This window comes from Citrus sinensis, chromosome 8 (genome assembly GCF_022201045.2).
Source record: "Citrus sinensis cultivar Valencia sweet orange chromosome 8, DVS_A1.0, whole genome shotgun sequence".
Taxonomy (NCBI): domain Eukaryota; kingdom Viridiplantae; phylum Streptophyta; class Magnoliopsida; order Sapindales; family Rutaceae; genus Citrus; species Citrus sinensis.
Genome location: NC_068563.1, coordinates 21,953,144 through 21,967,183, shown reverse-complemented (window position 1 = coordinate 21,967,183; position 14,040 = coordinate 21,953,144). Strand labels below are relative to the sequence as shown.

Below are 14,040 nucleotides of genomic sequence, written 5' to 3'. Positions count from 1 at the left end.
CATTAATATTAATTTCAAAATGATATTTCAGATTAAAAAATATGATAAATGTTATTAAAGCAGGAAAAATGTCTGAAGCAGATGACAATGAAGAAGATAAAGAAGATTATGAGCATCATTTGGCGTTATCGAATTAGCGATTTACCAGAAATCATTGGAAGGGTGAGACATAAATTTTAAACTTCTTTTTCCAATTTCATTTCTAATGCATAACCGTATATATACTTTTAAGTTCTTAATATATCATGAGCATTCAGTAAAGATGTCTGCACATTAATATTTATTACGCTTACTCATATTAATTTAAAAGACTATTGGTTTCAGAACTGCTACCTTCCCTTTGCAATTTCAGCTTCTTAGGGGAAGCATCAATTCGTTGCTCAGTAGCAAGCGCCGCCACTGCCGCCAGAGAATTTGGTCTTGAAGTGGCAAAGGCCAAGAAGTGAAGGCGATTCAAGCCCCATAGCCCTCCTTAGGGCCACCAACTCTAGTTCCCACTCAATATCATCATATGATGGGGTGCAGTGAGCAAAGAGTATCAGATTCAGATCAACCCTCACACACGTCTGATAATTGAGACACAACCCTACATATTTCTTTTTTTTTTTTAGTAGTTATAGTGTAATTGAGTAGTCATTAGATTACTTATTACAAAGTTGAAGAAGTGGTTCAATTCCATTTGCGCTTAAAGTACATTTTTTAAGATTTAGCGTACACTTGTTTGCGTTTACAAACCGAAATTTAACAAGTTTTGTGTATATCCTCATTCAAAATGTAGCTCATATTTATATGGTTAATTAATTAATTAATTAATTTTTGCTAAATCACTTGTAGATTAAATCTATTTGGAAATGTTAAATATGGTCATGATTAATATAAATTTTATAAACTGAGTTTGTTTGTTAAATGCTTGAAGTCTAAAATTTTATTAATTTCATACATTTTTTTTTAAAATTTACTTATTTGTTTATTGTAATTTATGTATGATTTTCAAACATTTATATCTGAATAGAAAAAGTAAACTTTTATTACTTTTATCTGAATAAGAAAAGGTTTGAATGAAAAAAAATTATATTTAAAAAATATCTCTATAAAATATACTTATTTCCTAAATTATAAAACTTAATCCCCTTTTTTTCCTTTTTTTTTTTACTTACAAGAACATAAATGTCAAATAATCATGCTTAAGATGTTTTATTTTTATAACAAAAGAAGATGCCAATTAGATTCAGATATTTAAAAAGAAAAAGTAAATATATCATTCAGATATTCATATTTAGACCCATTCAGATTTCAAAAAAATTCAGACCTATTCAAATTTTATTTAAAAAAAACAAATCCTGCCTAACTTCATAATAGAAATAAACAACTCCAACAAGTCATAGCATAAAAACAAAGTCCTGCAACCATAAACAATACATAATAAGTTTGCGGTGATTTTGAATTGATGAAAAAAAATCTTAGAAAATAGAGGTAACAAATGCATTCCCATCCATTCTATCAAAAGAATCACACACAACAATTGCCCACTCCAGCTAACTGCTAACCTATATGTTCTGTTACTTTTTTTGACCAAAAAAAAATGTTAAATAAAACACGGACGCTAATTTTTTTTTTTAAAAAAAAGAACAGTAAAAATATAGAGGGATATATCTTCTGTAATTGGAAATAAACAAATTTACGGGGTAATTAATAACGATAGAAAATATTAAACTTTCCATTTAGACAGTTTTTATATTCATACAAAAATTAAAAGTTGCTTTTTATCATTCAAACATTTTGCCATAAGATGTAAACACGAATGTCTTTGTATTAAAATTTAGAGTCTCAGCTCTTCTTAATAAGAGTATAAAGATATAAGTACCTTCTTTCTATCATTCAAACATTTTGCTATAAGATATAAACATGAATATCTTAGTATTAAAAATTGGGAAAAGGCCACCCACACCCTAAAAGTTTGTTTAAATGGTCACACAAATCCCCTTAGTTTCATTAATAGTCTCACTGACCTTTTTTTTTTAACTATTATACCTTTGATTACAAACAACCAAATAATTGACTTTATAAACTTCTATAATAAATAAAAATAAAAATAAAAATAATATAATATAATATATAGAATAAGAAAAAAATTATAAATTATTTTGAACATTTAGAAAGTTATTTAACTTTATTAATATGTCATATTCTTTTAATAATAAAATCTATTTGATAAACTAATAATATTAAAATAATTATACCAAACATTCACAGTAATTTATTTTATTTACAATTTTTTTTAATTATGTCTACATTAGTATAAGTTTTAAAGTCAATTTTTTGATTAATAGATATTAGCTAGTATTAATAAAATTCAATAGGATGGATGAATAATAACTTAATATTAAAAATAGTTTTCATTATATACGTTATTTTATTAATTATACTTATTGTAATATTTTACTTGTATCATATGATATTTATTTATTTTTATCTTATTACTATATTTATATTTATTTGGATTGTTATAGTCAAAGCGTATATTTGTCATTTATGAAATTAAGGGGGTTTGCGTGACCATTTAGTGCCTGTTTGGTATGGCTTATTTAAGAGCCATAAGTGCTTATTTAATCGTATAAGCACTTTTTAAAATTTTTTATGGTGTTTGATTATTTTTTTAATAGAGTTTTTTTAGCTTAAATAAGCTAATTTACCTCTACTAGTAAAAGCCCAAAATTTGAGCTTTTGAGAGTCAAGGTTATAGAGTTTTTCTAAAAATATATAATATAAAAAATATTAGACAATTTAATGGTTCAAAAGTGCTTTTTTTATTGACAACCAAACACTCAATGACTTTTTGTCCAAAAGCTCTATTGGTATAAGCTCTACTGCTATAAGCTCTACTGTTATAAGCTCTATTTAATAAGTTGTACCAAACGGAGCCTTAAGCAAACTTCGGGAGTGTGGGTGGCTTTTTCCCCCTAAAAATTTAGAATTTTCTCTTGATTTGAGCTCTCCATAATAAAAAATAAAAAGATCTAAACCCTCTGATTATGATTTAACTACTATCTCTCTTTTTTTTAAAAAAAATATTTATGGATCACAAATCTCCCACGTGAGTTTTACTTAAGAGAAGTTTAGATCATAAAAGAATCCGAGTACTAACGTTAATACTATAATTAGACTCTATGTAAATCCAACAATTATAACACTATCTGTTAGAATATGCATCGGATTCTTTGGGATTTAAATATTTACATTTTAAGATTTAGTATTGGATTTTTCGAGATTTCGGATTACACCTTTCTTAATTGTAAACTTTATTATATTTCCTCAAAGCCATTGCATATTTTTCTATAAATAATGGTAGAGGTTGTACTTATCATTCACATTTCAAACAATATCAAAATTTGAAACTTGTTGAACTTCATAAATATTACTTCCAAAATGACATTGCAGTCGAAAAATATCGTTAACAGTGTTGAAGGAGGAAAAATATCTAAAGAAGACGATGACGACGAAGAAGAGGAAGATGAAGATTATGAAGGATATAATTTGATATTATCGGATTAGCGATTTACCAGAAATCATTAAAAAGTGAGACATATTTTAAAACTTCATATAGCATGCAACTTCACTTTTGATGCATAATCGTATATACACTTTAAGTTCTTATTGTATCACGAGTCTTCAAAATTTTGAATCTAGCAGGACTTTGTGTTTCAACGTTTTATGAATAATTATTATGCTTGCTTACATTTAAAAGATTACTGGTTTTTGAGCTGCTGCCTTCTCCTTGCAATTTCAGCTTCTCAGGGGCAGCACAAATTTTTTGTTCAGCAACAATGATAGCCACCACAGGAGATGCTGCTGCCGCCAGAGGGTTTGCTCATTGAGTGGTAAAGGCCGAGGAGCTGCTGGGGGTTGAAGTGAAGGTGCTCCAAGCCCCCATTATTACGGCCACCAGTGATGAGCAAAGAGTCTTAGATCATCAACCCCACCACGCCCTCCCATTCCCATTTTCATTGATGATAATTTTTTAGACACTACAAGCGATTCTCATCAATCTACCATCGGGAGTTTTGATGATCTAATAAATCAAAGCGAGAAATACTTTATGTTTTACAGAGCAATTATATATACTGTGTATTTGAGTATATTAGTATTACAAAGTTGAAGAAGTGTTTCAATTATATATAGTGTGTGTATTCTTTACTATGCAGTAATAAGAATCGGATTTGTTAAATTAATAAATTATTTATTTGTTAAATTGAAATTGAAAATAAATTAATAAGTTTTTTTTAAAAATTTTTTTTTGGATTTGGTTCCTAAAATTTTGCTTCAAATAGGTGATTGGGAACCAAAACTCCATTGCCCCGATGACAAAACTATCCCCGTTATATGTTCAATATTTTTAAAATAGCCTCTTTGCAATTAAAAAATATAAATTAAAAAAAAAAAAGCAAGTCCCTAATAGCCGACTAACCCAGCTCCTCCCTAGAACAAAGAAAAACGATCGGCTGCACATTTGACGGTTAAGGAGCTTGTCATCGGTCATCTCCGTCGTCGATTGCGACCGATCTCCGTCGCTTCTCATCGGCCGGATTCGTCGCTGCTGTCAAGGTCAACCTCTCCGTCCTCGTTGAAGAACCAATCAATGATGGTGATGATTATTTTTGATGAAAATAATAATTATGATTGATGATGATGATTATTATTATTATTATTGATGATGTAATTGTGATGATGATGATGATGATGATGTTGATGAAGAAGATGAAATTGACACGTTGACGATGAAGAACTAACAAAGAATTTTCAGAAGAGAGAGAATAAGAAAAAAAGAGAAGAAGAAGAGGAGAAAAAGGAGAGAAAATAATAATAATAAATAAAAGAGAAAAATAATAATAATAACAACTATTATTATTAACAATTTTCCTAATGGTAATCATATATCATATAATAAATGAAGGTGATTTTAGTAGTTTAAAATAATTTATTTTGATTTTAAAACAAAGTAAGCACATTAGTAATAGAATAATTCATTTTGATTTTGATTCTTATAATTAAATTAAATATTTTATTTTATTTTTTATTTCTCATTTCAATTTTAATTTATTTTAATTATTGATTAGTAAATACACTATTAAAATTTTTACTAGATGTCATCATTTGATTTTAAATCTTTGAGGGGATTAATTAAAAGTTTATTTGTATTTGGTCCACCCAAACCACCCCTCTACTTGAAAAAAAATTGTTTGTCTACTTTTTTTTATTTAATAACTTATTCCCATTGTTAATTTATTGTTGGCTTTGATGATTCTATTGAAAATTAACATCTCCTCCTTTAGATTGCTCATACTTTTACCCCCTATTAATTTAGAATTTAATTAAAGTTTTAACTGTACAAAATGAGTAGGGTTATCTAAACCCAAATTCCTGAATATATATTCATTACACCTATAATTTAATAAAAAAAATTATGTTAAAAATATAGCGATGGGCAAAATTAATTACTAATAGGCACATGATAAAATTTGTACGTATTGTTTTCATCAGCAAAATTGATATGAGCGCTTTGTCCGTCATCCAACCTTTTAATAAAAACAATACATGGCTAAGATTTATTTTCTTCTATAATCTTACCTAATACTATAAATCATTAAACCACAATTTTATTCAAGAAAGCTTAATCTGGTAAAAACTCTCAGTAACAAAAGAATACATCTCTTCGTTCACCCTCATAATTGCATTATTATATTCATACTATACACCGAATTTTTTGGGATTCAGATATATTTCTTATCATAAATACTATTTAAATTCCTCAAAACCACTACATTTCTTCATATAAACAATGCTAGACACTATTAAATTTAACACAAGAAATCATTTTTCAAACAGCAAAACTTTGCATATATGTTTTCCTCAAAATGATATTTTAAATAAAAATCAGGGTTAAAGTAATCAAAGGAGAATGAGGAGATGAAGAAGATGAAGATAAAGCAAAAACTGATGATATTATCGAATCAACGATTTACCAAAAAATAAAAAATAAAAAAAAATTGAAAGGTGAGATTCACAAATTTCAAATTTCTTATCGTAATTTCTGGTGTAATTAATAACAAAATAATTTAGCGATTTACATCATATATAATCATTCTCCAGTACAGATCTACATTATATGTGCTAATATATACTAGCTAATGCTTATTTTATAGCATATTAACCGAAAAATTAAATACATCTTTCAGCAGGCATGCCGCTGGAGCTCCCCAAATTCAACATCTGAATCCTCATGCTTACATTTTTCAACTTCAAAGGGTTTCCCTAAATTGTGTAATTGTGGTAACATAAGCTCAACAATAGTCTTCTTGAGGATTACACATGGGATCCAGTTACAGATTGGGGTGATGGGATATTTTTCACAGGTGGCAATTGCTCATTTGTTGTTTCGATTCTGGATTTCACAAATTGTTAGTTTAAAGATGACTAATGAGCAACCTGGGCATCTGCGACCACCTTAGTTTAAGTACTAATACGGAGCCAGAGTTAGAGCTTAGTTGTCTGGTGTTTGCGGAAGCAAGAATTAACAAGTGCTGTGTATATCTGCACAGAAAAATCGCTCATATTTAAATCTTTGTTTACAGATTTATTTTGGAGTTTTGTCGCATATTAATTGTCTTAGATATTATTTTGTAACTTCAATTTATTATATGGTTAGATAATTTATTTAGTTACTTTTCACCAATTCGCAAAATAAAACTTTCACTTGCAGATTTTACAATCATACAAACTATAGTTTGAACGAAAACCACAAATTATACAATCTGACCAATGAAGCAAATGACCATAGTTAGCTTATTGTGCACATATACACGGTCATGATTGGTATAATTTTATACTGATTTCAGACCCCAACAAGGCATATGAGCATAAAATCCAATCCCTGCAAAAATGATACAATTGCTATGATTTTGAATTGATAGAAACCAGAGGCTCAATACTTTTGCGGCACAAATGCAAAGAAAGTCGTTACAAATCATCAACGAAATAAGGCGCACACACTCCAGACAAAATTCGTATCAGATCATCAATTGAACCAGTGATGAACCGGCTGTTATACCAAAAGAATCACATACAACCCTTGCACTTTACCCCACCCCAGCTAACCTAAATCTTTGTTCATTTTTCTCGTCGACATCAAACTAAGTTTCCGCGGGCATTTGTCAGACTAGTTTATGCCCATCTTGCTAAATGTTAATAACGTTGCTGACACGGGTTAAATGACTTGAAAAAATTTTACATTATGCAGTTATGGGTTAACAAGACAAAAAAAAATGATCTCAGAAACACATCAATGATTTAAATATGATTCCCAACCATCTTTTTGTAGCTTCTCTGCTTTGGTCAAGACATCATCTCTCATGTCTTCCATATATTGTTGCATTCTGCACATGACATGTGCAAAAGCAATCAGATTTGCATTATTTACAAACATAAAGGGAGTTAGAGAGAAGCTAACCTTGCCCGAAGATCTGCATCGCCAAACCCTAACATCCTCACAGCCAACAGACCTGCATTTGTTGCATTATTGATTGCAACTGTTGCAACTGGAACACCTCGCGGCATCTGCGTCATCAATACAGAAAATCATTACGCAATTTCTTAGAGAGACAAGTTAAAGGGGAAAATGGAAAAATGATTAAAATAACAAATTAAATGTCATTTTGAGGAAAATGATGCAAGTAATACTTCGTATGTGCAGCTTTATAACTAGACGTGAAAACGGAAACAACTGCACATAATCTATCGGATTAAATAAGCATTCACGTGATGCCCTCACTTCAGCATTCTCTTGATATCATGAAAATTATGTCCAAATAACCTTAACCCAACAAAATTGCTCTATTCCTGTTGCTATAATAGAAAGTATGTCATATAAAGAAGAAAATATGTTATAAGAGTAATAACATACAGAAGATTGCTTCTTAACGCACTGAAAAGGAACTACAATATACATAGCTCCTTATCAGTCGAAAGAAAGAGAAAACGAAGAATAAGTAATCTAAGAAAAGCAACAGACTAGGAAAATGGGCACATCTTACTCTCAGACTAGAAAATGGGCTAAATTATCAGTATCCCAGACATTAAACGTGAATATTACTAGTTAAACAAAAGTCTACCTGCACGATTGATAATAGTGAATCAAGTCCATCCAAAGCTGAAGCACGCACAGGGACACCAATGACAGGTAAGGGAGTACGCGCAGCAACCATACCTAAAATAAAGAAAAAGCTTCATGGCCCCACATAATTGTGCACTAGGCCAGCATATGGATCAAATTCATAACTTATAACTTGCCTGGTAGGTGGGCAGCACCACCAGCACCAGCAATAATGATCTCAATGCCTCGCTCATGAGCAGATGAGGCATAAGAAAACATCAAATCAGGAGTTCGATGGGCTGATACTATTCTAACCTGGAAACACAATTTTTGTACTTCAAAAGGTCAGGTAGAAACGGAATGTGCAAGACTACAACTTTTAAATCACATGAGACAAACCTCATGAGGAACACTAAACATGGTCAAGATCTTTGCAGCATCTTTCATTACAGGAAGATCTGAATCTGAGCCCATGATGATCCCAATGCGTGGAAGGACTGCTGTAAGCAAATAATAGGAAGCAATTTGCATCATGCTCCAAGTGGCAGTAAGCACAAAACCCAAGCAAATTGCATCAAACACAAAACCCAAGCAAATTGCATCATCAATCCTCTTAAACAAATGTAATGATACAGTCCAAATGTATTGGTACTGATGTAGGACAGGTTCTCCCCCAGTGATAACATATATAGCTGATAGAGGAGCCCAGAGAAACCTAAAGAAAGCGGAGGAAATTCAAGAAAGCTGAGGAAAAAAAAACATATTATTTTTTTCCCAATAATCATCAAGACTTCCTTGAAAATGAAACACAGGGCCCTATCTATAGTAGCCAAAACCCTAAAATAAAATAGGAACTCAAATATAAGGAAATCTACTTCCTAATTTGAAATAAAAAACCTACTCAACTAAGAAACTTCGTAAGGAAATTATATATTACTTAAATGCCAATGCTGATCAACTACAAGAATTCAAAACTACAAGGAGTTTGAAATCAAATTTCCAAAATGGGGGAAAACTTGTTGCCATTTACAAACTTGAAGGCAAATAAATTAGTTTCAGCAAAAAAATCAAAATAATAGTATAACCAAGAAACATACACCTACTTTATTTAATTTACTTCACAAAGTCATGTTCTTCTTGCACTTTACCCAAAAGATTAAAAAAAAAAAAAATCATGAAGATGGTTGAAGAAAACCAGAGTATATCAGAAAAACTTGAATCAAACATGTCCACCAACAACATGAATATTTGTTATAAATATCAAGCCATCACAGAGGCAACTAACTTTTAGACTGGCAATCGGAACTGTCTTCTTTAAGCAACGAATTTAAACATGATTCTACCAGGCCCATAGAAGATCCAACAATAGTTATATGGCCCATCTTCCGCTGTTGCCGCATCTCTGTGGGATGATTATAACAACACAGTTAATTGTTAACTATGTGTGGGGAAGAGATAGAGAGACAAGATGAGACATTAAAAACGAGGCTGGGTAGAAGTAAACAAAACCTGACCTGGCTTATCATACCAATGAACAGTAGCCCCTGGGATAGACAATGCCTTTCCAATCAATTGATGAGCTAAGTAGAAGCCACGCTCTCCCTACCATGACAATCAACATTTAGTTAAATGTTTTATCTTCTAGAACGATGTGGTAACCACAAGACTAAAATTAAAGCACACAGTCATGCATGCACAAACACACACCAAGAGAAATTATAAAGCAATCCAACCATATGACACGAAAGAGCAAAAGATTTAGGCATAGGATTTTGAGGTAAAATTGTAAAAACAAAACCGAAATATCACCTCGGCTTCACCAAGTAAATTGTACATGATAGCTGCCGGAGTTTTCATTGATGGATCACCAAGCGGAAGACCTACAACAGCCCGCATATGTTGTTCAAATTGCGAGGTGTAGCAAGACTCAATTGTGTGATGACCACTATTGTGAGGTCTAGGAGCTACTTCATTCAACAAAATCTGTTTCCATGTAAATGAAAAAACAAAATGGTCAAAATCAATAACTTCAGGAAGCTAACATAGCACTTAAAGAAATAAATGTGTCAAGCAAAAATGATGAAAGATACAAAATTATTACCTGCCCATTATTTGTCCAAAACAATTCCACTGCAAATATACCGGCACCTTCCAGTGAACTAACAGCTTTGTGAGCAACATCAGTAGCAAGTTCACTGATTTTCCATGGCACAGCAGCAGGTGCCTTGACTATGTGGCATATGTTTTCTCTGCAAGATTAGGATCCCAATTCAAATGCGTCATCAAATTCGTTTCGCAATTTACGCATTGAAGACAAAAGATTGGATATAACCAAATAATATGAAGGTTGAACTTAGAACCTACTTGTGAATTGTTTCAACAACAGGATAGCACAAGATAGATTTGTCTCTTCCTCTCACTACAATGACAGCCAGCTCCTGTAATCATTAAAATTACAAAACCACGGAATCTATGCCATCATCACATGTTCTATTGTTCAAGCTATATAAAGAAAAAGAAACAGACCAAGTAAGAGCTTTTTTAAATAGCTTCTTTTCTTGTTATGAACATGTGAGATAACTTTAACAGTAAAAAGTGTATAAAGGAAATGTCACATTGAAATACAAGTTTAAAAAATTAGCAATAATGAAAATAAAATCAAACTCGAATACTAGTAAACTTTTGAATTAACAATGTTCGCTTATAAAAACTTAACAGTAATATAATAGAAAAACCTAATGAACTTGAATTACACAAGTGGCTCTACTAGTAGTGGAACATTATATGATTGACACCAACACTAGTACTATGGTGAATTTTGCAAATGATTAAATAATCCTTTTCAGGAGGAAAATGACTATCAAACCCTGTTCTGAATTTTTTGAAGTAGTTTCTTATGCATATATAAGGTAACTATAGTCACATAGATGACAGTAAAAAATAATATTTACATTTTAACCAACAAATAATTTAAGGCGCAAAGTAAAGGATTGTGGGTTGAAAATTTATTGAAGATGAAAAAGATCTGAAGCAACAATTAAGTGTGCATGTTAGACACTGACCTTGACAAAGGGTGCCCATTTCTCAACATATAAACCACGATCAAATCCTCCAAGAGCTGAAAAATAGGAAAAATGAGCGTTTAAAATCACTGAGAAAAAGAACCATCCACTATTTCAAATTATACACCTATACCACCAGATGCCAAATTTTATGCAAAATCAAAACCACAAAGCTAGAAACCAAGTAACACCATATGCAAGACAAACAAGTTACCAACATTTTGTAAATCAAACCAAACAAAAACTTATGTAATACAGCAACAATAAGAAAAATAGCTATAAAAGATTGCTAACATGCAGAAGAAATGAAAACTTGGACAGGATTGGAATGACTAGACTAAAAGCAACAGCAATGCATCTTTAGACAGACTTCAGAAACTCAGGACAAGCAAAGACAAACTAGAAAATTAATTCAAGGTATACTATCTTTAGACAAAACAATTGCTACCTAACACTGCCTTGCTACACAACCATCAGCATATGGTAGTGTTTTTCTAAGTAGGGCAGATGATATTAAAACAACGAAAAAAGAAATTTTATTATAAGAAAATTACAATATATTTGTACCAGCATACCATTTGGATACCAATACCTGGGTACAACAGCTATCAAGATGAGGTAAAAAGTGCAAGTAAAGATAAGCAGAATATTACATGCCTACTGAATTGTAACGAAACCATCTATATCAAATTCAGACAGTTATATTTAAATGAGCATTTACCAGTTATGGCGGAAGACAGCTCCTCTTCACTCTTTGCAACAGCATTCCCACGCCCATCATAGGCTAACCTTTTGCTCTTAACCATAAGAGGATAGCCAAATTGTTTACCTGCTCTCCTGGCACTTTCAAGATCATTTACCTGAAGCAGTCATATTAAGAACAATAAATCAAAATCTGAAACTAAATTTCTCTCGATAATAATCAGATTCAGAAATGCCCAAAGGAAGTATGGAGGTGTTATTAATAAAAACCAACCTCCATAAACTCAGGAAGCGGAAGGCCATGCCGAGAAAAATGAACCTTCTGAAGATACTTATCCTGTAAAACAGAATCCACAGATGAAGCTCAGAACAGAGTTATCTTTAACATCAAAAAAGCAAGAATAAACACTGGCAAGAAGTAAAATTTAGGGTAAAATTAGTTGAAAATTCATAGAAATAGCTGTCAACCATACAAGAGGACTCTGTGAATGCTCAAAGCAAAACATTATCATGAAGCCAAACTGTTGGATAAATGAAGAAAGACATACTTGGATTATCCGAATAGTAGAGGCTTTAGGTTGACAGTCAACTCCTTGTTGTTCAAGCTTCTCCATTGTGGCAACATCAACATGTTCAATCTCAACTGTCAAAACTCCACATCTAACTACCAAGCAAGAAATCAGCAATGCAAACAATTTCTTGCCACAAACACTAGAAAGACAATAGCTCGGCCATAAAATCAAACCTCTTAGCGAATTCCTGAACCGTAGCACTGTCATCGAAACTACCAACCATGTGATGATACGAAAGAGCACTCGCAGGGCAGTTTTCAAGTGGGTCTAAAACCATAACTTTAATGGCCAGCTGTGAAGCCGCTTGGCATAACATACGACCCAATTGCCCTCCCCCCAAAACACCAACAATCGTTTCAGATAACCCATGAACAGATGAATCATCCTTCCTATATTTACAATCAATTTGCAGAATTCCCATGTTAAATAATAAGTAAATAAACAAATCAAATACCCACTTAACTCATCATCCATTGTGGCAAAACAAATTAAGAATTCTCCAAACAACAGTTAACAAACAGGTGAATAGAGAGAGTACGGACCTGGCAGGGGAAGTCTCGTTAGAATCGCGTGAGGCACGGCAAGCCATTAAAACGGGATTCTGATGAGACTTGTTAATGTTGCCGCTGTTGGTTTTTTTATACATTGAAGAAAAGTTTAATCTGGGTGGCTTTCGGAGCCTAGACTTATTCGAAGAATATGAAGAAGGATTGAAGATGAAATTGGTGGAAGCAGCGAAAACAGATTCTGTGTTTTTCGAAAACACTGCGCCGTCAAGCTTTTGCATTTTAGTTTGCTTTGCCGCTGCTGCTGCTGCTGCCGCTTCTTTTGCTTGGCTGCTACTTTCTCTGCGTTTGTCAATTCCTACCGCTTATATTTTTCGTACAAAGTTTTATTATTTATTATTTTTTCACAAAACTCTCTAACGTAGCTTTTAGTCTTTGGGAATCCTAATAACGGGAATCTCAGAATAGAGAATGCAGGGTAAGAGTACGAGTCACTTGCAGGGATTTGTCCGTGGTATACCCAAAAAGGAAGGTATTTATCTAAAAACATCCCCATACTCTAAAATTTCTCATATATATCTTTTTTAATGTGCAGTTACGAAATTACCCGAATTAAAAACCTAAATCATCTAAATTACCCTGCACAATTAGTCACAAAACACGCGCCCATCCCTGAAGTTGAAGCTAGAGGTGAATACAAAGCTCTTCTTCTTCCAATTGATTACCATTCGTTTTTCTTCTAATTGATTACTGTCTCTTCTTCTTCAGAGATACAAAGCTCTCTCTCTCTACCCGAAGAACATTCTTAAGTAGCGTAGGTGTAGCAAGAAGCCCCAAATTCTTGATTTGGCCAGGAACGACTGCACTGCTTTGGCCCCAGAAGCAAAGGGAATGAGCTCGGCTGCTTCTCCTCCACACTAATTTTTCTCCGTGCCCGTTCCGCATGCATTTCGCACGCCATTGGCGCTTTGCTCTCCTCTTATTCTTCACCATTCCCTAAACCCAACGCCTTACTCTCTTCTCCCGACTCTATGTTGCCACAACCGCTGCAA

The 14,040-nt window shown here is 32.5% G+C and overlaps 1 protein-coding gene across 3 annotated transcripts; it reads right to left on the bottom strand.

Annotated features, from left to right (window-relative positions):
- Positions 1–7,051: 7,051 nt before the first annotated feature.
- On the bottom strand, positions 7,052–13,499 carry LOC102626933 (phosphoribosylaminoimidazole carboxylase, chloroplastic). 3 transcript variants are annotated; one of them, XM_006487706.4, is made up of 16 exons: positions 13,025–13,499; positions 12,656–12,871; positions 12,459–12,570; positions 12,185–12,247; positions 11,930–12,068; positions 11,209–11,264; positions 10,511–10,584; positions 10,248–10,395; positions 9,956–10,129; positions 9,661–9,748; positions 9,432–9,548; positions 8,546–8,646; positions 8,344–8,461; positions 8,166–8,260; positions 7,505–7,611; positions 7,052–7,430 (listed from the first exon to the last, which is right to left on the bottom strand). In XM_006487706.4, exons 1-16 carry the CDS (start codon positions 13,267–13,269, stop codon positions 7,337–7,339), a joined length of 1,947 nt encoding a protein of 648 aa, XP_006487769.2. In that variant the 5' UTR covers positions 13,270–13,499; the 3' UTR covers positions 7,052–7,336. The 3 variants fall into 3 exon arrangements, with proteins under 3 accessions (XP_006487769.2, XP_006487770.2, XP_052288526.1); XM_006487707.4 differs by having other exon boundaries at positions 8,546–8,643; XM_052432566.1 differs by lacking the exon at positions 13,025–13,499 and having other exon boundaries at positions 12,459–12,574; positions 12,656–12,840.
- Positions 13,500–14,040: the final 541 nt, after the last annotated feature.

Bases quoted from the DNA above. Each gene is read 5' to 3' on its own strand.
- LOC102626933 (XM_006487706.4), bottom strand. From the start codon at position 13,269: ATGCAAAAGCTTGACGGCGCAGTGTTTTCGAAAAACACAGAATCTGTT. The intron at 12,571-12,655 runs GTTTGATTTTAT...CTTGGTAGTTAG, and splicing joins GTTCAGGAATTCGCTAAGAG to ATGTGGAGTTTTGACAGTTG. The intron at 12,069-12,184 runs GTTGGTTTTTAT...TGACTGCTTCAG, and splicing joins CGCTTCCTGAGTTTATGGAG to GTAAATGATCTTGAAAGTGC.